This window comes from Vulpes lagopus, chromosome 3 (assembly GCF_018345385.1).
Source record: "Vulpes lagopus strain Blue_001 chromosome 3, ASM1834538v1, whole genome shotgun sequence".
NCBI lineage: Eukaryota > Metazoa > Chordata > Mammalia > Carnivora > Canidae > Vulpes > Vulpes lagopus.
Genome location: NC_054826.1, coordinates 67933517 through 67955738, shown reverse-complemented (window position 1 = coordinate 67955738; position 22222 = coordinate 67933517). Strand labels below are relative to the sequence as shown.

Sequence of the window (22222 nt, the reverse complement as noted above, 5' to 3'; positions counted from 1 at the left end):
GAACAGGTCAGACAGCTTGTGGCTGGTGGAGAGTGAATGAGGAGTGGCACGCCTTGCTGCGAAGCAAGGGAGCCATGCTGCTTCTAGAGTGGATGGGGCTGTGGCATTAATGCCATGCGCATTCCCACATCTCCCTGGTCTAGGAAGAACCTGGCCTGGGTTCTCCCTCTCTGGGCTGAGCAAGGAAGCTTATAGAGGAAGAAGCACAGGACCAGGAGCCAGGGGACTTGGTGTCTACCCCAGTTCTCTTGCTGACCAGTGGTCACCTTGACCATTTGAGGAAACTCTCTGGCCTCTGATTTTTCCTCAGGGCAGTAGAAGTGATGACACCTGTCCTGGTTCTCTGGATAGGATAGTTCAAGGACCAGTATGTGAAAGTGCTGTGCAAAGTAGAGAGGCCTTTATAGTTCAAGGTCGTGTGAGCATGCCCACATTACAGATGGAAAAACTGAAGTCCCTAAGGATATTAAACCCAGAGGCAGACACGGGTGTCCACATTACCCTGTCGGTGCCTTGTCATTGAACCAGGCAGGGTCCTGAAGAAATCCAGTATGGCTGTGGTGCGAGTCTTAAAGGCAGGTCCTTGAGAAAATAAATAGGAAGTTGGGGTTAAGATTTCAAAGGATAAAGTGATTATGATTCCATTTTTTCCCCTCTCCCACCTCCTCCCCCCAGGTATTATTCTGTTTTTGTAAGACAAAATAAAAAAGGCAAGCTCTGTATTGTATGAGTGTTTAGGTGGAAAAACTATCTGAGTCTACAAAGCTCTTAGCCGGGAATTCTCTGGGAAGATTGGGGGAAGAACTCATACTTCTTACTTTCATGTATTTATGGGTTGGGTGAATTTTTTAATAATAAGTATATATTGCTTATTGTTACCATGACTTACTATTAGTTAAAAAAAAAAAAACAAGAACAAACAAACAACCTAATAAAACAGTACAATGTTTCAGAAGAATTTTGTCAGTCTTTAAGTTGCCGTGGTTTGGGGCATATGGCTGTTCTACCTTTAGCAGCCTCTTCTATAGAATGGGTTGATAATGTTTGGTAATCAGTGCATTTCTCCTAAGTATCTAGGTAAAAGGAGTCAGGGACATGTGATTCCCAGTTAGCCAAGGCATGGAGGGAGGTGGCCTCCCTTTTGGTTGTTTAGATGGGAAGGTGGGAAACGTTATTTGATGTTTACCTTGTTCGTGGCACAGTATTACAATTTTCCCGGTAGCTCTCTGAGGTGAAAGCATTATCATCCACTTTAAAAGTGAGGAAGGCAAGACTCAACCAGGTTAAGTAATTTGTCCAAAGTCACACAGCTAATAAATGGCAGGTCCTGAACCCCGTTCTTTGAATCCACAGTCCCCTGTTCTTTTCACCACGTGAGAGATCATGGAAATGTGTAAGGAGAAGCCCAACACAAGGGCTTAGAAGACCTGGAATCTAGACCCGGCTGCCACTAGCAAACCATGAGACCTGCTGTGAGTCACGGGACTCAGCTTTCTCTACTATACAATGGAGATAGTGTTGCTTCCTGCCTACCTACCCAGGTCATGGTGGTGGAAGGGGTGCTAATGTTAGCGCCTGCCTCATGCCCAGTCCCTGGCGTCCACAAGCTCATTTCACCTCTTTCTGTGACACCCAGACGAGATAACATGTGTGACAGTCCTGTGTATGAAGGGCAGGGTCCTCTGTAGATGCGAACTATTATTAAAGTGACAATCACCCGGGACCAGTTCTCTCCTGAGTCAGTGCCCCTAAGAAAGAGAAGTGAATCTGGTGTTGAAATCTCTGCTCTGTCCCTTAAGCAAGAGTTTTCTTAACCTTCCACTGCCAGCTACTCAGTTCTCTTTGCAAGTAGAACGTCTCACTTGGCAAGTTCACTTGAAAGGCCTGTGCCGGCACCTCCAGTCACACCTGCTGGCTGGCCTCGTTCTTGGTCGTGAGGGAGAGTGCAGGACAGAAGCAGAGATTTCCATGGCCTGCCCCCTTCCCCGGGGGCTCAAAATGCCTGGGCCACCGGGGGTTACCGCGCCGCCTGCCACAAGGGCTTGTTCACTTGGGCATGTCTGGTCTTGAATTGGTTTTTTGTACATGTTCTGTTGGGAGCAGGAGGTGGGGCTGAGGTCAGGCCCAGAAATGTTTGAGGTTTAGCCCAGGGCAGGGCCCCTGGATTCTTTCATTAGCTGGACAGCTTTGGGCCAGAGGAGCTTGGTGAGCCTGCCTTCTCTCTTCTGGCATCCCGTCCTGCTTCTGCTGTGGTCCAGCTTCTGGAGCTGCTGGGAGCTGTCAGGCTTTCTTGGTCTACAAGACGGACCATCCAGGACAAGTGTTGGCACAGTATTAGGGCACCTTCCCTCCAGGGGACAGTGAAAGATGCCTGGAGATGGGACGGGGGTCCTTGTCAGTCTCGGCCAAGAGACTGCGGGATCCAGCCCACTATGTGGTATCTGGGAGCCCCTGGCACCTCTCCATTCCCTTCCTAGTTTGACCGGAGTCCTTCACGCGTGTGTCAGCTACTGCGTGTGAGAGGGAGCACTTCAGGGGCTGGAGGGTTCCTGTCACGGATTCCTGGGAGCCTCTGGCCTGTGACAGATATGCCAAAGGCTGAGGCTTACAGCTTGCAGCCTCCAGAGGATGGGCTGTGTTGTGCCCTCCTGTCACCAGAATGTCGAGGAACGGGGGGGGGAGGCCCAGGAGCGATTCTTTGGGCTCTGGGTTGGGCCAGAGCAGCCAAGCAGCAGTGGTTTGTGGAAGTGTGAGTGAGAGGGAGGGAGGGAGGACGGAGGAGACGAAGGATGTGGAGATGCTGTGGAGACGGGATAGAAATAGAGAAGTTGAGAAGACCATAGATTTTGGCCAAAGCGCCAAAGACCAGAAGTCGTCCTTCCTCAGGTCTGCATCCCTCTGCCATCCTCTGCTCCCGGGCTTCTGGCCTCCTGCAGAAACAGCTGCTGTCTTGCTGGGTGTCTTGCAGGGGGTTGCTGTACCGAGATGTGTTGGGCAGGAGTGATTAGCCTGACACTCTTCTTCCCTCCCACCACCCATGGCCTGTTCCACTTTCCCAGGTGGACAGGGCAGCCCAGCCCGCTGCCAGGCAGGGCTGGTCCAAAGAAGGGGAGCGGGACCCCTTGTTCAGTGAGGCGCCAAGCACTCTGGGTCCCTGGGAATATTCTACAAGTGTCTCTTGACCTGCACTTTGCACCAATGTTTCCTGTATGGCTTAACGGGCCCTGGTCCGCATGGCTTGGACCCACTGAGTCCTGCACTGGGTGCCACCTGGCTGGTGGTGCAGTGGGTACCTGGCTAGCCCACCCCTGACCCCAGCATTTATGCTGGATCAGAGGCTCCTTGAGCTCTCGAGGACCGGTGGAAAGGGTTCCCCTGAGCTTACTTCCATTCTGATGGGATCCAGGAGGCCTCGGGCTCACTTCCAGCTCAGCCTCAACTTATACCTTCTTTTTGGCCCCCATTTCCACATCTCTTCTAAAAGGAGTTGTCCCACATAATGATTCATGAACTTGAACCAGAGGAGGAAAGCTCCCTCTCCATAGATGCTTGGGGGCTGGCTTGTCTTCTGTGTCCCCAGCCTGCTTCCTCCTTTGAGCTTCTAGGCTCTTTTTTTTTTTCTCGGATCTGTGTCCCCGTGCTAACCTGTACCTTGAGTCTGGAGGCAGGATGGCTGTGGAGCTGCAGAGAGCCTTGCCTTTTCTAGAAGCTTCTTCCTGTCCAGCTGGAAAACCTCAGCAGCTTAGCTTGGGCTTGCCTTCCACGGAATAGGGGAACTGGCCTTCCCCAAGGGATGGGGACGTTTATAGGGAGCAGTGTTAGACTTGCAGGTATGAGACCTGACTCTCTTGGCCCTGTCTTTGAACTACTAATCACTTTGCTTTTTGCACCCTCATCTGTAAGATGGGGAGCAAGAATGTGTCCCTGATCGGGTTCTTTTGAAGGTTAAATGACATACTGGATATGAAAGCACTCCGTATACTGTGAGCCGTAAGATAAATATCAACTAGTATTCTAGCATTTGGTATGAGTTAAATTCTTCTTTTGTGCCAGGCAACCAGGTGAGTTCCTTTCCCTAGGGAACTCATGTTTTATCAGAGGAGATAGACATATGTAAGGTGGGGTGGGGAATGTGACAGTGGGAACGTGTCCCAAGTGCTAGGGTAGCAGTGTGGTGATTATTGATTATTGCATAGTCTTGCTCCCGCTCACCCATTCTCTCACCGACAGTCGATCTCTCTGAAATGCAAATCTCATTGTTGCATACTTGTTAAAGTCATCCCAAGGCTCACTGTGTTTTGAGATCAAGTCTAAATTTGTTCATGTGCTTTATGAGGTCCCGCACAGTTTAGTTCCTCACACTCTTTCTAGTTGCCTCACACTGTGCTTGATCTGTATTGAATTTCTTTCCGTTCCTTCCTCAGACCACCCCCTCCCTTGCCTTTGGCCTTCACACATGCTTTTGATTGTGCCTGGATGCACACTCCGACATCACGCCTCCGGGAAGCCTTCTCAGTAGACTCCTGCTCCTGTGGCTGCTCACACACACTTGTATCGTGACTGCCTCCCCCCCACCAGACTGTGGGCACCATGACAGCAAGTTCTGCTGATCTGGTGCCAGTCTTGGGGGTAGAACAGAGCGTGTCTTCTCCTGGGGCCGTGATTCTGGCAATTTCTACTTTAGCTCTTGGTGGTTTCTGATTGCCCTTCTCTGCATTGCTTTATCACAAAAGGGAAGGGAAAAGGTGGTCATGGTAGAAGAGTTTAGGGGTGGGGGCAGGGTTGTCTTTGGCCACAGAGGACACTGGGGGACTCCTGCCAATGTGCTGATTATTCATGAGGCAGGACACAGGCAGTGCCTGGGGGAGCACAGGGCATGGAGACCAGAGTGAGAAGGCTGCCCAGGCCCCAAATATGCAGAAATGACCTAGGGCTGGGGACTCTGTGTCCTTGAGTCAGGACATTTCCAGCCACCCTGCAATGTGAACACGAGATGCCATTCTCAGAAGCAAATAAGCATCAAGGTCTTTTTGGCTTCATTGGGTCATAAATCTGTCTCTCCATCCACGGGAGCCTTCTGTGTGCAAGGCTGCGTGCAAGGCACTGGGAGGTCAAGGTGAACAGAGCAGACACGGTAAAGGTGACGGGTACAGAAAGCTATGATCCAGGTTATTTTGTGTGGGGAGATAAGTGCTAAGGGAGGGGTCGTTTCCAGCCGGAGGAGCTCTGGCATCTGCGGAAGGAGGTGAGATCGGATCTGAACCTCGAAGGGTAGGGGACGTTTGGATAGCTGGGAAAAGGAAAGGCTTTTTGGTGGGAAAGCCCAGGCACCCATCAAGAATGGTAGAGGTGTTTAGGCCCGAGTTCAGAGAGCACAAAGCCATACCTGGAGAGTGTCGGTGCCTCGGGCATGGAAGACATGGCAAGGCTTTGAGCAAGGGAAAGCATTGACCAGGGTTGTACTTTAAGAAGATGAATGTGGTGGTGACATACTGGATGGGTAGGAAGGGAGAGAGATTGAACATGGAAAACCATTACAGTGGAGGAATCAGGAATCAGGAATGAGAAATCCAGGCACATGGCTATCAGGGCTTCCTAAGCCAAAGAGGAGCAAAAAGAATGAATGGCGAGTGAGACAAGGTGACTTAGAGCTGGGTACACAGTAGGTGCCCAATAAGTTCTTTCTGAGAGACTCAATGGGCAGATACTACGAAGGAAGAATGGCCAGTAACAACCTAGGGGGTCTGAAGTTAGGAGCCTTGGTACCTTGAGGAAAATGGGGAGCGCCCAGGAAGAGCAGCGGATTGGGTGGGGACTTGGAATGGCTTGGAAGTATGGGCATGCTGGCCCTGGCCTGTGGGGATGGTGGGGTTGAAGTAGTCCCTGCTCTGGGCCTGCCACCCAACATCCTGTAGAATTCCAGCCCTTTGGCCACTGTTTCCACCTACCTAGAAATCTGGCCTGAGGAAACCCACCAGCACCACTGTCTCATGTTAATACTAATAGCTGATGTTTATTGAGCACTTTCTGTGTTCTAAGGACTTCTGCATTCCATCAGGTCTAAAATTGCCATCTGTGAATTAGGTCCTATTTATTGTGTCAGTTTCTCAATTGAGGAAACTGAAATTCACACAGCTGTTAAGTGATGGTGCTGGGATTTGAACCCCCCACCCCCCACCATGGCCAGCTCTGGCACCCTTGTTCTTAACCTTGGTGACACTGCCATCCATTTGAAGATGAGCCAGCCACTTCTCACAGAGGAAAGGAGTCATGTGCAGGGCTAGGGCACCTCTGGCATGTGCTTGGGATCAAAAAGGCAACTTCCATGTGACATTGGAGGATTGGAAGTGACTTGGAGCTACCTAGTTTTACAGGAAGAACTGGGACTCAGAGCATTTGCAAGACTGCTTTGAGGGACATGGCCCATGGCATTGTATGACTGCCCATCATGTGGTGTATCAGAGTTTGTGGGAGCTGGACTGTCCTAGACAGGCGGGTACCTCACCCTGTCCTGTCCCTCCCCAGCTAGACTCAAGCTGAAACGACCTTCTTCAGGCTTGGCCTCACTCTCTTTCCTTCTTATCCTTACCCTAGATTGACAAGTATCTCTATGCCATGCGGCTCTCTGATGAAACTCTGATAGACATCATGACTCGTTTCAAGAAGGAGATGAAGAATGGCCTCTCCCGAGATTTTAATCCAACAGCCACAGTCAAGATGTTGCCAACATTTGTAAGGTCCATTCCTGATGGTTCAGGTGAGTCTCTCACCCAGAGATTGGGCTCTGAGAGCTGAATTCTTTGTGAAAATGTCCTTCCAACTTTCTTTCATTTGTTCATTTATTCCTTAACTCCTCCACTCATCCATCCATCCATCCATCCTTCATCCTTCCATCCACCCACCCACCCATCCATCCTTCATCCTTCCATCCATCCATCCATCCATCCATCCATCCATCCATCCATCCATCTAATGTGTGCCAGGCACTAGAGATACTTTGGTTGGACAAGGCTGATCTGCTCTCATTAGACTGACTGTCTAGTGGTTAACGATAAGAAAGGGAGTGTGTATGGCCCTTACAGATGCCGTGTGGGTTGCCCTTATGTCTCTAGAACATGAAAGGCTCCAGAACAAATGAAGAGTTCATTTTAAGAAAATCTCTTCATCAAGGACACTAAGACCTCCCTTCAGATAAGTAGCAATCCCAGTGGCCAGCTAGATATTGGACTCAGAGGGGAGATTCAAGTTCCCATGTAAAAAAAATTTTACAGATGCTAAATGAAAGTAGCCCCTAAAGCAGAGGAATGGTGAGGGGAGGTTGAAATGGAGAAAAAAAATCTCTTGTCAGCATGCATCTGTGTAGCTCATGCCCCACAAAGGGGAGTTGGGGGCTCCCCATGAAGTGTCAGTACCCCTTCCCCAGAGGAGTGGGCTGAGCTCCTGCACTTGGCAGAGTGGAGGCTGAGAGTATGCAGCTCAGCACACTCCGTGGAGGCCATTCTGTCTGGCTGACCCGCAGCTAGTAGTTTTCAGGGGCAGGTGCTGTACCAGCCCCAGCTTGGCACACTTCCAGGAATCCTGCTTGGAGGGGTGTTCTGTGCTCTAGACTGGGGTTCATCTGCTGCGTGTGCGAGGAGAGAGATTATGGGGAAGTCCAGTTTCTCTAGAGGCTGGGAGTCCACGCCCTGAGAGGATGGCCCTCACACATGTCCGCTGTTTCTTCCCTGCTCTGGAGGCTTGTTTCAAGCCTCGATTTGGAGCATCTGGTACACAGCCTGCAAAATGGATGTCAGGAAAACTGTTGGTGTTCACAAAGGATGGGTAAGGGCACAGCTTGTTGGAGAGAGACTGGCCATGGTGGGAAAGGCCTGCTGGACCTACAGTGCTCTTTAGGAGTCCCCAGTGAGATTTGGGTGCTAACAAAGGGCATTGGCTCTGTTGGCTCTGTTGGCCACACAGGTGGGGTTTGTATCATGTGGAAATTGGCTGTTGGAAACCTATTCCACCTCCATCCTTTTGTTTTCTTTGAGGTGCTGGTTACCAGCAGTTTTAACTTTTTAATAACGACTAATTCTGGTCATCAGAGTGATGGGATGGTGGTATGTCCTGGGTTTTGTCCTGATGTCTCTGGCTTTGTGGTTCACTCCTGCTTTCTCCCAGCTCTGGATAGCACCCACATCCAGGAGCATTGAGCCTCTCCAGGATTAGCAGAGTTCTGTCGGAGAGGCATGGCTGGGCCTGCTTCCAGCTAAAAGAGGAGGAATGGGCGGAAATGTGGGTGTGGGCGGCCCTCGGAGGGCCCCTGCTCTGGCTTTGCTTGGGAGAGCTCAGAGGGATACCTGATGCCCGTGGGGCACCTGATCCTGTGTGACTGGCCCAGGGCTAATGTGTCCAAGGACCATATGTCACACCAGGACCATATGTTAGCAGGGGGTGCTCTCCTTTACTCTTTCAGAAACCATTTGCAGAGTTGAGGCTCTCTAAGTGTGATGTTACTATGTCAGTAATCTAGCCATTTACCCCTCTCAGCTCCTTTTTAAAACAAGGCTCAGAATTTAGACTCACTGGAGAAAAACACTCTGCAGCCCTCTCCCAGACATTCACAACAGATGCCAAGACACTCTATCTAGGCACTGAGCTGTCCTGCAGAAAAGAAATCATTTAACGTGGCTTACCTGCCTTTTCTCCTGACCTTTGATCTTTTCTTACCCACTTCATCCATTTTGAGACACTTTTTAGTTTGAATGTCTCTGAAATCAGCAGTGCATCGTGCTATCATTGCATCTTAAAATTGTAGCAGGCAGCGTTCGTTCTTTCTCCGAGATATGTAAAATAATGACATGTCCGACAATCCTTGGTGTCTTCAGAGTGATGACATCTGTGGTGACTAACATGCCATGCCGGGGAGCGCTGTCCTGGGGTTGGTGGAACGAGAGCCAGCAGCCCGGGCTCCACGCCTCCTTTTGAGCCTCTCTATTCTCTCCAGTATGGATACAGCCAAATATTTAGGGCCTCTGAGGAGCACAGAGTGGTGTGAACAGAAGGAAGATGAGGAGATGGAACCAAAGCCCAGAAGTTGAGGGACCCCCTTCCTGTGCGGTGCCGGGGTCTGCCCATTTGCACTTGGCACCCAGCCCTGCCCGTGTCTTTCCTGGCTTCCGGTGGTGGTGGGCAGCCCTTGGTGCTGCTTGGCTTGCCAGCTGCATGTCTCCAGTCTCTGCCTTTGTGATTATAGGGCATTTCCCTCTTGCAGGGACCTAATCAGATTCAGCCCCACACTAAGGGCTCATCTTAACCTGATTACATCTGCAAAGACCTTGTTTCCAAATAAGGTCAGGTTTACTGGTCCCAAGGGTGAGGACTTCAGTATATCTTTTTGGGGGACACAGTGCAGCCCTAACACACACTATATATAGGCTTGCTCCCTATATCTATTCCTAATATTCATGGCTGGGCTCAGTTCATGTGCCCTGGCACCCACACTCCATTTGGAATGAACCCTACAGCCCCGTGCAGGCATTGACATTGATGCCAAGGCTTCACATCCCTGACCCCAGTCGATCGGCGGTCGTGACAGGAGTGCCTCCACCTTCAGGTCCCCTGCACTCCTTTATTAGTGGAGAACTGCGAGGTCCCCTGGAGTAGTCAGAATTCAGGCCTGGTAAACCATGGTGCTGTTCCCTTTTTAAATGTTAATCACTGCTTTAACTGTATAATTAGTCAGCGACAGAATTAGTGGTAATCCCAAACCACTGAGGGATATGTTGGACTCAGGATTCAGCTCTTTGGACTTAGCTTGGTGGAGGGATGATTGCCTGTTAAGGGCTGTGTGATTTCGGAGTCAAAGGGAGAAATAAACCTTTCCTTTCCTGCTGACTTTGACCCTGGGGGACCGGACTCAAGAGTTTTGAAACTCTACTGATTTTTTGGAAGTGTATCAGCACATTTTTATTATTTTCCCCCCTCTCTTTGGACATTTTTTATGGGCAACGATTTTTCTTTAATTGTTCTTCGGTAATCTATACATTAATTTTTTAAAAAAAAAACCCTAAAGTGGCCTTTAACTGCTGCATATCCTTTCTGGAGTAGGAACGGTATGAATAATAAATAAAAGAAGGAAGATATCAAAGCCTTTTTACTTTGGTGACTTGGCCTAAATAGAAGGTCCCCTTTCAGAGCTGCCCATCTCCAGGGATAGCTGGTCATCTGCATCTGGCTTCCCTCAGAAGACCTGGCTCACTCTGCATCTTGTTTGTGCAACCTCCCCTTTTTTCTCTTCTTCTCATTTATCAGTAAGAGAATTGGAAATACCAATTAGATTGCAAGGGTTTTGAGGGTAAATTGAAATGAATATCTCACTGTTTCTGCCCCATGATTCTGAGCATGCACCTTACCCATAGGAAAAGTTGGAAAATATTTGATTTGTGGTATGTTCAGTTCATTTTGAGGACCCCAAATATACATAGTGTTATTTTCAGTCAAAGGAAAGAAATTCTGCCTTTTCCCATAGCATTTGGGCTGATCTCTTATCTTTCTCTGTCTTTGTATCCTTATCTGGGAAGATGATTGGATTATCTCAAAAATTCTTTCCATCTATGTCTCTTGTTCTGGTTGGGTTTTTTTCTCCCTTTAAATTTTTTTTAAAAAAATGCATTTAATTAACCTATAGTATATTATTAGTTTCAGAGGGAGAGTTCAGTGATTCATCAGTTACATAGAACACCCAGTGCTCATTACATCATGTGCCCTCCTTTAATGCCCATCACATAGTTACCCTGTCCCCCCAACCCCCACCCCTCCTGCGACCCTCAGTGTGTTTCCTATGATTAAGAGTCTCTTAAGGTTTGTCTCCTTCTCTTATTTCGTCTTGCTTTATTTTTTCCTCTCGTTGGGTTTTTGATGAAGGTGTAGAACTGTCATCAAGTAGCTGGTTTGCAGACATGGAAGGAAAGCCTTTGTATCTCACGCACAAAATCAATTCATTGAGCAGGGCAAAGGTAGGCATTTCCTGAAGGGGGGGTTTCTGTTTGCCCTGTATTCCATCTAGTGCCGACCTGGACTTAAGAAAGACATCTGTCCCTGTGTTTGTTTTCCATTATTTGCTGTGAATAATGGCAGTCATCATAAAGTGGAGAGTTGCCAGGGGCCCTTCAGGTGTTTTGCTTAATGAGCCTTCTCTGGAAGAGTGGTTCTCCTGGCTTCGGTGGAAATGGGAAATGTGGGAAGTTGCAAGTAGGAGACAGCAGGAGCAGGAAGGAAGGTTGAGGCCAAAGATTTGAAGAGGTAGTTGGAGGGAAGCCCAATGCTATAAAAAAAGAGGCTGAACTTGACATTAAAAAGAGGTGAAAAAAACCCAAACACAGAACACTGGATTAATCTCTCACTCAGCTGCTTCTTACTTGACTGACCTTGGTGGTGTCACTTAACTCCATATGTCTCCATTTCCTCATCTGTAAAATGGATTCTCAACCCTACTTTCTCTGCCTCACAAGGCTGCAAGAAGATCAAATGAAAGTGCTTTGGAAAGTGCAAACCACCGTGAGAGTTACAGTGGGTCCTTCTTCTCCTTAATGCTAGTGTCATCTAATAGCTAACTTTGTAAGAATTCTTTGGGAAGGCCCTTCCCGGCTGATACCCAGGATGCCCAACATCAGGCCTAAACATGTAGGTCTAGCCCTGGGGAAAAATGATTGAGAATTTTTCAGAATTCACTGGCATCTCTGTGATGTCACAGGGGGAGGAGGCAGAAAAAAGGGAAAAGCAAGTGCAGGCTGTCTCACTCCCACCCTAATACCCCACAAAATGTGGAGGAGCCCACAGACGGCTGCGGCTCTGGTGCCTCTGCAATGGGGTGACGGGACACCACGGCTCTAACTGGGGAACCAACCAGAGATAAAATAGACGCCCTTTGTTATGGAGGGCAAGTAGGTAATGGGGGCTTCCTTCCCTAATAAAGAATATTGAATTTAGGAGCCTTCTGGCTATAGATGAAAGAAATCTAACTCAAATTTGTGTAAGCAAAAAGTAAAATTTTAGGTTCATATAACTGGGAAATCTAGTTGTAAGTTGGCTTCTGTATCCTGGGACTCACCCATCTCTTATTCTTGTAGTCTGTGTGTTGGCTGCATTCAAAGGCCACGTCTTCCATATAGTGACAAAGGTCTGCCCTCCCTGCCCCCCGCCTCCGTGCTAGTGATCCCAGGGATGGTGTTGGAGAGGGTGATGATTGGCTGACTTGGATCATTTGCCCATCCTGAACCAGTTGTGATGGCCAGGATAGGTGACTCTGGATGCTCCTGGATCATGCACCTGGGTCCCACATTGGTCGAGCTAGAGCGACAGCTTACCCATGACCTGAGATGAAAAATGGGGAGGATAGTTATATAAAGAGATGCTAGACCCAGCAAGGTTTACTGGAAATCTTTTTGCTCTACCAGAAGTCATTTCTCAGTGGCTTCTGCCGGGCAGAGAATAGTACTAGACGGACAGGCATTTGACCCGGACAGTTCTCTTGAACGAGCAGTAAACACCGATTCCCCGCTGCGTGCAAGACTTAGCACGAGAAGAAGGAAGTAAGCAGTCACTTTCAAGTTGCTTGTCATCCAACTGGGGAAGATAAGGCACATACATACACACAGAAGAGAATGCACATCACGATATTTGCAAGTATGTGAGCCACTAAGAAAAGAGAGGGGCTCTGGCTGTGCCAAAGGTATAACCACGAGCAAGTCATTCAGCTAAGTTGGCTGGAGCCTCCTTATCCATAAACCAAAAAGATGAGTTGGTATTTGTCCCATGTCTCCTGAGCTGCAAATGTGATTTACAGAAAGAGTTACCAGCTGCCATTTCCTTTAGCAATCACAAACACACCCTGGAACCAGGGTCACTGCTCAGGGTAGGTTTGGGAACTGCACTGGGCTTGACAGTGACTCCTTATAAACTGCCTTCTGGGACAGGCACCCCTCAAATCTGTTGACTCCCACCTGCAGGTATAGGGAATGTCCAGTATTTAGTGTTGTCCTGACATCCCAAGGTCACCCTTTCTGGTTGCCGTCTCTGACCCTAACTTCTTGGGACCCTAAACTTGTTGAAGGAAGGAGCAGTGAAGAGCTGGAGTGGACAGGCTGCAGTGGGAGGCCCGGATGGGGCATGGGCCTTTGTAGAGTTGCAGAAATGAGGCCGGCCCCATGTATCCTAAGGCCAGATTCCTCCCATTATTAGCAGCTGAGGTCACTTTCACTTCTGCTGCTTGAAAAACTTTAGGCCTGAGTCCTGCAGAGGTGCTGCCTGTGACCTGACTCCCCTCCTGCCTCAGAGGCTGAAGGATTTCACTTGATCTGTGTCAGTGCTGACACCAATACACAGCAGCTTCCCTGCAGATGCCTGGAATTTGAGCTCAAGAACCTCCTTTCACTTAGACCTTTGATTCAACTGAAAATGAGACTTCTTTTTTTTTTCTAGAGATTTTATTTATTTATTCATGAGAGAGAGAGACACAGAGAGAGAGAGAGAGACAGAGAGAGAGAGACAGAGAGAGGCAGAGACACAGGCAGAGGGAGAAGCAGGCTCCATGCATGCAGGGAGCCCGATGTGGGACTCGATCCTGGGTGTCCAGGATCAGGCCCTGGGCTGAGGGCAGACGCTCAACCACTGAGCCATCCAGGCATCCCAAAAATGAGATTTCTGACCAGGCTGGCAACTGACAAATTGGTCATTTTTTGTGTGTGTGTGTTTTTTAAGTTATGATGTAAAGTTGGTGTAAAGCATGAAAAAAAATAAATGTTTATTTAGACATTAAAACAGTAAAAAGTTAATTAAGTAAAGACATCAAAACAAAACAAAAAGTACCCATAATTTCATGCTAGCACAGTATTTGCTTTGGTGCCTGTTAATACTCACAAGTGGCTTAGAATTGTTTGCCCTATTGAGTTTTCGTTGTCTTCACTGGAGAACAAAGCAGAACAAAACCAAGAGCTGCAAAGAGTCATGGGTGGATATTGAGGAACCCCGGAATGAAAGCCTGCCATTCTGGTTGCACTAAAGTCTCACTCCACTGCTACCCTTGGTGACCCTCGTTCACGAGGTCTGTTCTGCAGGCAGTTTGAATTTGAGCTTTGGATTCACACTCAGGCTCTGCTACTGAGGTTGTGTGCTTGGGCTAGTCACCTAACCCCTCCCATCCTTCACTTGCTTACCTGCAAAATGGGGATCACAACAGTACCTACTGCATAAGGTTGAGAGTGTTAAAAATAAAATGATGTGTATGAAGCACTTATCAACTGTGATTCCATTCATATAGAGTGCACAGAGGCTCAATGAAAGTTAGTTGGTGGTAAAATAAAGTGAGTTTCAGGGGCTCCTGGGTGGCTCAGTTGGTTGAGCATCTGTCTTCTGCTCAGGTCATGATCTTGAGGTCCTGGAATTGAGCCCCATGTCGGGCTCCCTGCTCAACAGGGAGTCTACTTCTCCCTTTCTCTCTGCCCTTAGGTCTACTCGTGTTCTCTCTCTCAAATAAATAATAAAATCTTTAAAAAGAAAAGTACTTTTGATTTCTAAGTAATTCATCCTCCTGAGAGGGGCCACCTCCCTCATACCAAATTCAGTTTTTTAACTGGGTAGCAGTAAGCACCATGGAGATTAGGGTTCTGATGGGAACTCTAAGAAAACTGGGGTGGCTGGCTGGCTGGCTTAGTCAGTAGTTGAACATGGATTCTTGATCTTGGGTTTGTTTGAGCCCCATGCTCGGTAGTAGAGATTACTTAAAAATGAAATCTTTTTTTAAAAAGATTTTATTTATTTATTCATGAGAGACACACACAGAGAGAGAGAGAGGAAGAGACATAGGCAGAGAGAGAAGCAGGCTCTGTGCAGGGAGCCCGATGTGGGACTCGATCCTAGGACTCCAGAATCACGCCCTGAGCTGAAGGCAGACACTCAACCACTGAGCCACTCAGGCATCCCTTAAAAATAAAATCTTTAAAAAAGCGCCCCATACCAAAAAAAAAACCCTCTGAACTGATTTGAACAAACCACACAATCAGGGGCAGAATTTCCTACAAATTTGTGACACCTGCTTCCCAGCATTCTCCCTGGGTCTGTTTCCTTTGGACCATAGAAGCAATTTAAAACCAGTGGCATCATGTGGCATATTCATGGAATAGAATATAATTTGGTCATAGAAAGGGCTGAGGTGCTAATATGTGCCACAACATAGATTCACCTTGAAAACTTCAGGTATAGTAGATGAAAAGCGATCTGCAATAGCCCACCTACTGTGTGAGTCCATTGATATGAAACGTCCGGAGTAGGAACATCTATAGAGATAGACAGTAGGGTTTGTGGTGGTTGGTGGATAAGAGGAGTTGCCGGGAAGTGGGTACGGAGTTTCTTTTCAGGATGCTGAAAGTGTTCTAAAATTAGGTAGTGGTGATGGTTGCACAACTCTGTAAATATCCTAAAAAAGAAAACAACACTGAATTCTACACTTTAAAATGGATGAATTGTAATGAACTGAAATGAAAATAACCTTAAAAAAATAAATGGGGATGAATTGTATAATACATGAATAATTTCTTGATAAAGCTGTTATTTAAAAAATCAGCCAACCAGCAGCAGCAGCACTGCTTTGTGCTTAATGACAATAAGCAGGACTACCTTGAGTGAGTGAATGATTAGGCCACCAACTCCTGTGATCAAGCAGCCATCGAGTATTTACTGAGTTCTTCTGGGTGCCATGTGTAGATGCACATAAGCCTAGGCTATGGTTATTCTCCCAAGGAACTTGAGAGAGAGGATAATAATAGTGAAAATTTGCTGTGAGAATCTTCGGTTCCTTCATTGAGTCCTTTACCACCCTCATGAGTTCAAGTATTTGTTGAGCTCTTACTGTATATCAAGCACCATCCTAAGTTCCAGAAATAGGGCAGTATGTCAGAGATTACAAGTTGGTAGAATCAAAGATATGTGTACTTTATAAAAAAGAGAAGGGTTTTTTTTTTTTTTTTTTTTTTACTAACCATCCATTACCTTAAAAAAAAAAAAAAATAAGAACGAGACCCAGAATAGCCAAAACAATCTTGAAAAAGAAGAACAAAGCTGGAGGATTCTCACTTCCTGGTTTCAGATTTTACTACAAAGCAACATTAATCAAGACACTGTGGTGCTGATATAAGGATAATAGATCAGTGGATCAGAACTGAGAGTTCAGGATATCAGTTCTATATCAACATTGAGGAAAAAAGAATTCGGAGTTCAGAAACCCATACATGCATGGTCGCTTGATTTTTGACAAAGGTGCAAAGACTGTTCAATGAAGGAAAGAACAGTCTTTTCAGCAAATGGTGCTGGGATAACTGGATATCCATATGTAAAAGAACTAGGTTGGACCCCTACCTCACACCATAAAGAAAAATCAACTTAAAATGGATCAAATACCTCCATGTAAGAACTAAAACTATAAAACTCTTAGCAGGAAACATAGGTGTGAATCTCTGTGACCCTGGATTTGGCAACAGCTTCTAAGGTAGGGCTCCAAAGGCACAAACAACAAGAGAAAACAGTAGATTGGTTGTACTCATCAAAGTGAAAAACTTTTATGCTTTATAAGTCACCATCAAGAAAGGGAGAAGACAACCCACAGAATGAGAGAAAATATTTGCAGATCATATATCTGATAGAGACTTATGTCTAGAACATGAAGAAATCTCAAAATTCAACACTCAAAAAGACAATCTAATTTTTAAAACAAGCTGGGGAATCTGAGGGGACATTTCTCCAATGGAGGTAAAAAATGGCCAAGAAGCACATGTAAAGGTACTCATTGTCATTAGCTAGAGAAGTGTAAATGAAAATAAAGTAAGATGATAAATATTGAGGATGTGGAGAAGTTGGAACCTTTATATATCACTGGTGGGCTGGACAATGGGGCAGCTCCTCAAAAACTAGTATCAGTTCCTCAAAAAGTTCAACGTGAATTACCAGTTGACAGAGCGTTCTACTTCTAGGTATATACCCAAGGGGAATAAAAACAGCTGCACAGGAATTTATGCAGAAATATTCACAGCAGTGGTATTCATGATAACTAAAAGGTAGAAACCACCCAGATATCCATCCACAGACAAATGGGTCAATGAAATGAGGTACATCGATATAATGGATTATTTGACTATAAAGAAATAGAGTACTGACACATGGTACAACAAGAAGCTGGTCACAAGAGGTCTCATGCTTTATGATTCCATTCATATGAACTGTCCAGAATGGGTGAATCTTTGGAGACAGAGTAGATTAATGGTTGCTTAGGGGCAGTGGAGCAAGCAGGTGCTTGATTGAGAGGGTGATAGTTAAACAGTTCAGGGTTTCTTTCTGAGGTGATGAAAGCATTCTGAAACTGGTTTGTGGCAATGGTGGCATAACTGCATATACTAAAAACCATCGAATTGCACACTTTAAATGGGTGAGTTGTCTGGTGATTTATATCTCAACAATACCGTTGAGATATAAAAATAGAATATTAAAGATGCTTCCCTAGGAAAATGAGATCCCAAGCAGACTTGTATCTATACTGCTGTAGGATTGAGGACCTAGGGGACGACTGGGGCTCGGGATGGCAGGGGTGGCTGTCACCCCTGGCATGATACACATTGGGACAGTTGGGCATGTCCCTCGGCAGTAAAATTAACAGATTTTAACTGAGTTTTTATTTTTATTTTTTTATTATTTTTATTTATTTTTATTATTTATTTTTATTTTTTTAAGTTTTATTTATTTATTTTTTAAAGATTTATTTATTTTGGGGGGGGGCGGGGAGCAGAGACACAGGCAGAGGGAGAAGCAGGCTCCATGCAGGAGGCCTGACGTGGGACTCCATCCTGGGTCTCCACGATCACGCCCTGGGCTGCAGGCAGCGCTAAACCGCTACGCCACCGGGGCTGCCCTAACTGAGTTTTTAGAAGCATGTGTAACAATTACTAATGAAAAACAAGGTAAAGAATGGTTAGATGGTGGTTTGATGGTTTGGGATCTTCCCACGGCCACCTCCATTGCTGCTTGTCTGGTAGCCTCGACATACAATCCCATTATCTTTATCCCACTCAGCCCCACCCTAGTTGGTGTAGACATTGGGCCCAAGGGATGTAACCATATCAGGCCGGTTCCTCTTCCGTGACTAAGAGGGATTTCTGTTAAAAACATCCCCTGTTTAGAAACAACACAGGTGTCCACCGACAGGTGAGTAGATAGGCAGTGTGGTAACTGTATACAGTGGACTATCAGCCAGCCTCAGAAAGCAGTGAAATTCTGACACATGCTACAGCATGAACTTTGAGACATTATGCAAAGTGAAATAAGACAGACGCAAAACAAGTATTGTGTGATTCCATTTCTGTGAACTATCCAGACTAGGCAAATCTGTAGTGATAGCAAGCAGAGTGGCAGTGACCAGGGACTAGGGGAGGAGGAGTGAGGAGTGACTGTCTGATGGTTCTTAAGTTTTGTTACCCTGTAAGGGTTGATGAAAAGCTTTGGAGATGGATGGTGGGTGATGGTTGCACAACATTGTACGTAACACCACCTAAAGATGGTTATAGTAGTTAATTTTATGTTATATATATGATACCATGATTTAAAAAAAAATCTCCTGGGGAATAAGTCGGGGTGTAGACTCCCTGAGATGACAGGAACTCAAGGCATGGAAGAGACCTCAGACGTGGGACTTACTCTGAGTTGAAATACCTGTTTTTATTTTATGGATAACAATGCTGTTTGGGGGAAAGGATAGGGAATTAGAGAAAGTGTAGGTGGAGCTTTGTGTGGAGTTTGGCTCTCTCGTTCCCCTGCTTGGAGCCGGCCTGCTGCATGCCAGGCTGGGAGGGTTTCCCTGGCCCGTTTTCCAGACAGAGCAGTGGTTGGATGAGGTTTGCAAGGGAGGAGGCAGGCCAGCCAGACCTGTCAAGAAGCGAGCAAAGCATGACGCCTTCCTGTAACATACGAAGCTGATGTGATACCTGTTGTCTCCCTAAACAGAAAAGGGAGATTTCATTGCCCTGGATCTTGGCGGGTCTTCCTTTCGAATTCTGAGGGTGCAAGTGAATCATGAGCAAAACCAGAATGTTCACATGGAGTCCGAGATTTACGACACCCCGGAGAATATCGTGCACGGCAGTGGAAGCCAGGTGGGTCCCCTCTCCCTTCTGATCAGCCCCAGTGGGTTCAGACGTTCGGGAACTAGACCAAGCACTGATGGCTGAACCCCTGAGAGGAGTCCTCAAAGATTCATGTGGAGGGGGGCTCCTGGTGGAAGGGTGTGACCATCTAAGGAGAGCCCACTCTCTGGGGAAATTGGTGGACGGGAGGGTATAAAGAGGGGTCCTGGCAGCTGTGGGGGTAAATGTATTCATTCCCTTGGGATCCTGGGTTTGGCTCCCTAGCAGAGGTTTAGCAGAGTCCTTGGGTGAAAACGCTCTTTCCTTCAAGTCATTGGCCACTTCACCTAACTCACCTAGGGCCCAGGGCATGGCTGTCACCTGGTAGGGCAGTAGGAACTTGAGTTCATGGCCCCAGGGATAGTCAAAGGCTCCTGGCTACCTGATTTAATGGTCTCCTGAGAGTCCTGGGTACAAACTGTCATCACCCCCTTCCCTCACATTGGATACCTGAGGCCCCTCCCCTTCATGGGTGCCCATGGAAGGACTGCCTTCCCTAGCTGGCCAAGGGGTTGTGGATATGATCAGAAGGCCTCTTGTCCTGTGGCTGGCTGTGGTGAATGGTGGGGCCCTAGCTCACTAAGGACCCTGTGGACACTCTGTGTCTGTCACTCTGTGTCCTGTTAGCCCATTGGGTGTGGGAGCTGCTCTGTGTAGTCTCCTGGAGATGTTCAGGCTCCTGAGGTCTGTAGCTCGCCTCCTGAGTCATGGCCACTGCCCAGGATATGTATTCATTGCTTGCCAAATATTTGTTTTAGGAAGGGTGTGTTCATGTCAAGGTTCGTGACTAAGTTCTCCAGAAAACTCATTTGTTCTGAGCTGGACTTTGAGATGAGACCCAGGAGCCTTCTCCTCTTGACTCCACTTTGTTTCTAAATTACTGTCGGTGGGGCCTGGAGCAAGCTTTCTGCCGATTTTTGGTTTTGGGCTTTTTTTTTTTTTTTTTTTTTTTTGCGGAGAGAATAGGGCTAATCCTAGTCTTTCACCTGCTCATGGAGGTTTGGGCTTAGGGCTTTTCTGACTGTGTCCCACAGAGCATGGAAGAAGACACTGTCATCAGAACAGGCAGCCAATGAAATGAGTGTATCACTCATTGGATGGCCCTGCCTGCAGGTTCCCTTGCTTATCCCTTCACTGTTGGGCTGCAGCAACTGGCTCATCCTTCCTATGAGTGCATGAGGACAGCCAGCTGTGAGGTCTCCTAATCCTGCTCAGTGGTTGCTGCTTTATCCTTCCTGCAAGTGGCCAGCAGCCTCGAGTTGGCATCCTGCTCCTTTCATTTGACAATAAGTACTGACCTTCACTGTGAGCGACAAGTCCTTGGGTTTAGCCACCTCTGCTGCCTTCACCATCAGGACTCTTCCCTCATGGCTGAGACATTCATGTGTGCTTTGGCTTGACCTTTGAGGAGCAGGGTTTGTAAATTAAGGGAGTACCCCCCAACAGGTGCACACTTGGCTATATACTGCCACAGTGACTTCTTTCTTACTGCGCCCCCAGGACCTCATCTCTCCCAGCCTCTGTCCTCATCTTCTCAGCTCTAGGATCACTGTTTCCTGCCATGTTTCTGCCTCTACTCATTTCAAGCAGTCTGCAAAACAAAAACAAAAACAAAAAAGGTGATGAGGGTGATGATAATGATGGTAATGATGGTGTATTTATTATTATAGCAGTACTTCCATAGTGCTTGTTACGTACAGGTCACTGGTGTCAGCACTTTGAATGAATTAACTCATTTCATCATCATTCCCATTTTATAGATGAGAAACCTGAGGCTCAGATTTTAAGTAACCAGTCCCTTGGGTCACAGCTCATAAGTGATAGAGCTGGGATTTGCACCCAGGTAGTCTGGTTCCAGATGTTGGAGTTTCAGCAACGTGGAACACTCTGAGCCTGGGGCTTGTCTTTATTGTTTTTAAAATTTCTTGATGGTCAGGCAGTGTGAGGGCTGTGGGCAAGGAGGAGAGTCCAGGGGATGAGGAAGAGGGTTGGCAGTTGAAAATAGGGATGAAACAGGAAACCCTCCTTCAGAACTTTGGTTTGAGATTAAAAATAAGTATCAGCGGACCATTTTTCTTATCAGCCCGTAGAATATTGTAGGAGGCTAAGGGCCCCATTGTGCTCATGAAGCAAGCTCAGACTCACAGTCTATGGAACAGTCCTGAATTCATGGGGTTGTGATCTCATCTTCTCTAATATGCAGGAATTTTAGATAGATTTTTAAACCTTTTATTTGGAGTAATATTAAACTTACAGAAAAATTTCAAGATAAACAGAAAGAGCTCCGGTAGATACCCTCATCCAGATTCCCCAGTTCTTAACTATTTGCTTTATCTTTTTTTCTACCCCTCTACACACACACACACACACACACACACACACACACACATACACGCATGCACACACACACAAGTATCCCAAAAGGTTCAGCTCAGCTTAAGCTTTAGCAATACTCTTGGAAGCATGAATGCAACCTTCTTAAAAATCATTTCTTTAGTTTGGGAAATTTTGAATCATTAAATATGTAAGTTTTTGTTGTAGTCATTTTTACCCTTTTTAGTTGGAGAAATGGAATCTGTGTGGGGATTTTTTAAATAATGATTATGTTGTTAGAGGAAAAAAATGCTTTTTAGACACCAGAATCTTGAGCCCTGTGGGTCTGGGTAACTTCCCTTCCTGATGGGTCCCAGACTTGGGTTAGCTTGGTGGTAGCTTCCTGTCTCTTGAAACAGGCTGGGAGCTCCTGGGCCATGAGCATTTCCTTCTTAACAGCACTGCTGGGCTGAGGTGTTTGGTTTGGATCTGGGAGCCCTTAGAGCACCTCTTCCATGGGAATCCATTTCTACAGCTGGCCTTCTCCCTGCTACTTCCTGCCTGTAGCCTTCCCTCCAGCCTCCCTTCAGCTGGCTGGCCATCTCTCCTGAGGGCCACAGGGGGGCCAGGGGCTTGTGACAGCAGATGACACGGGGCTCGCTGACGGACTTAGTAATGGATTTATATTACTTAGAAATGTGGGTCGT

The 22222-nt window shown here is 46.9% G+C and overlaps 1 protein-coding gene across 1 annotated transcript in view; it reads left to right on the top strand.

Moving 5' to 3' along the window:
* The window catches only part of HK1 (hexokinase 1), a 66635-nt gene that overhangs the window by 11307 nt on the left and 33106 nt on the right, over positions 1–22222 (top strand). Inside the window, exons 2-3 of the mRNA XM_041748461.1 lie at positions 6595–6757; positions 19024–19172. Of these exons, the coding sequence (XP_041604395.1) occupies positions 6595–6757; positions 19024–19172 (312 nt within the window). The remainder of the gene's footprint in view (positions 1–6594; positions 6758–19023; positions 19173–22222) is intronic.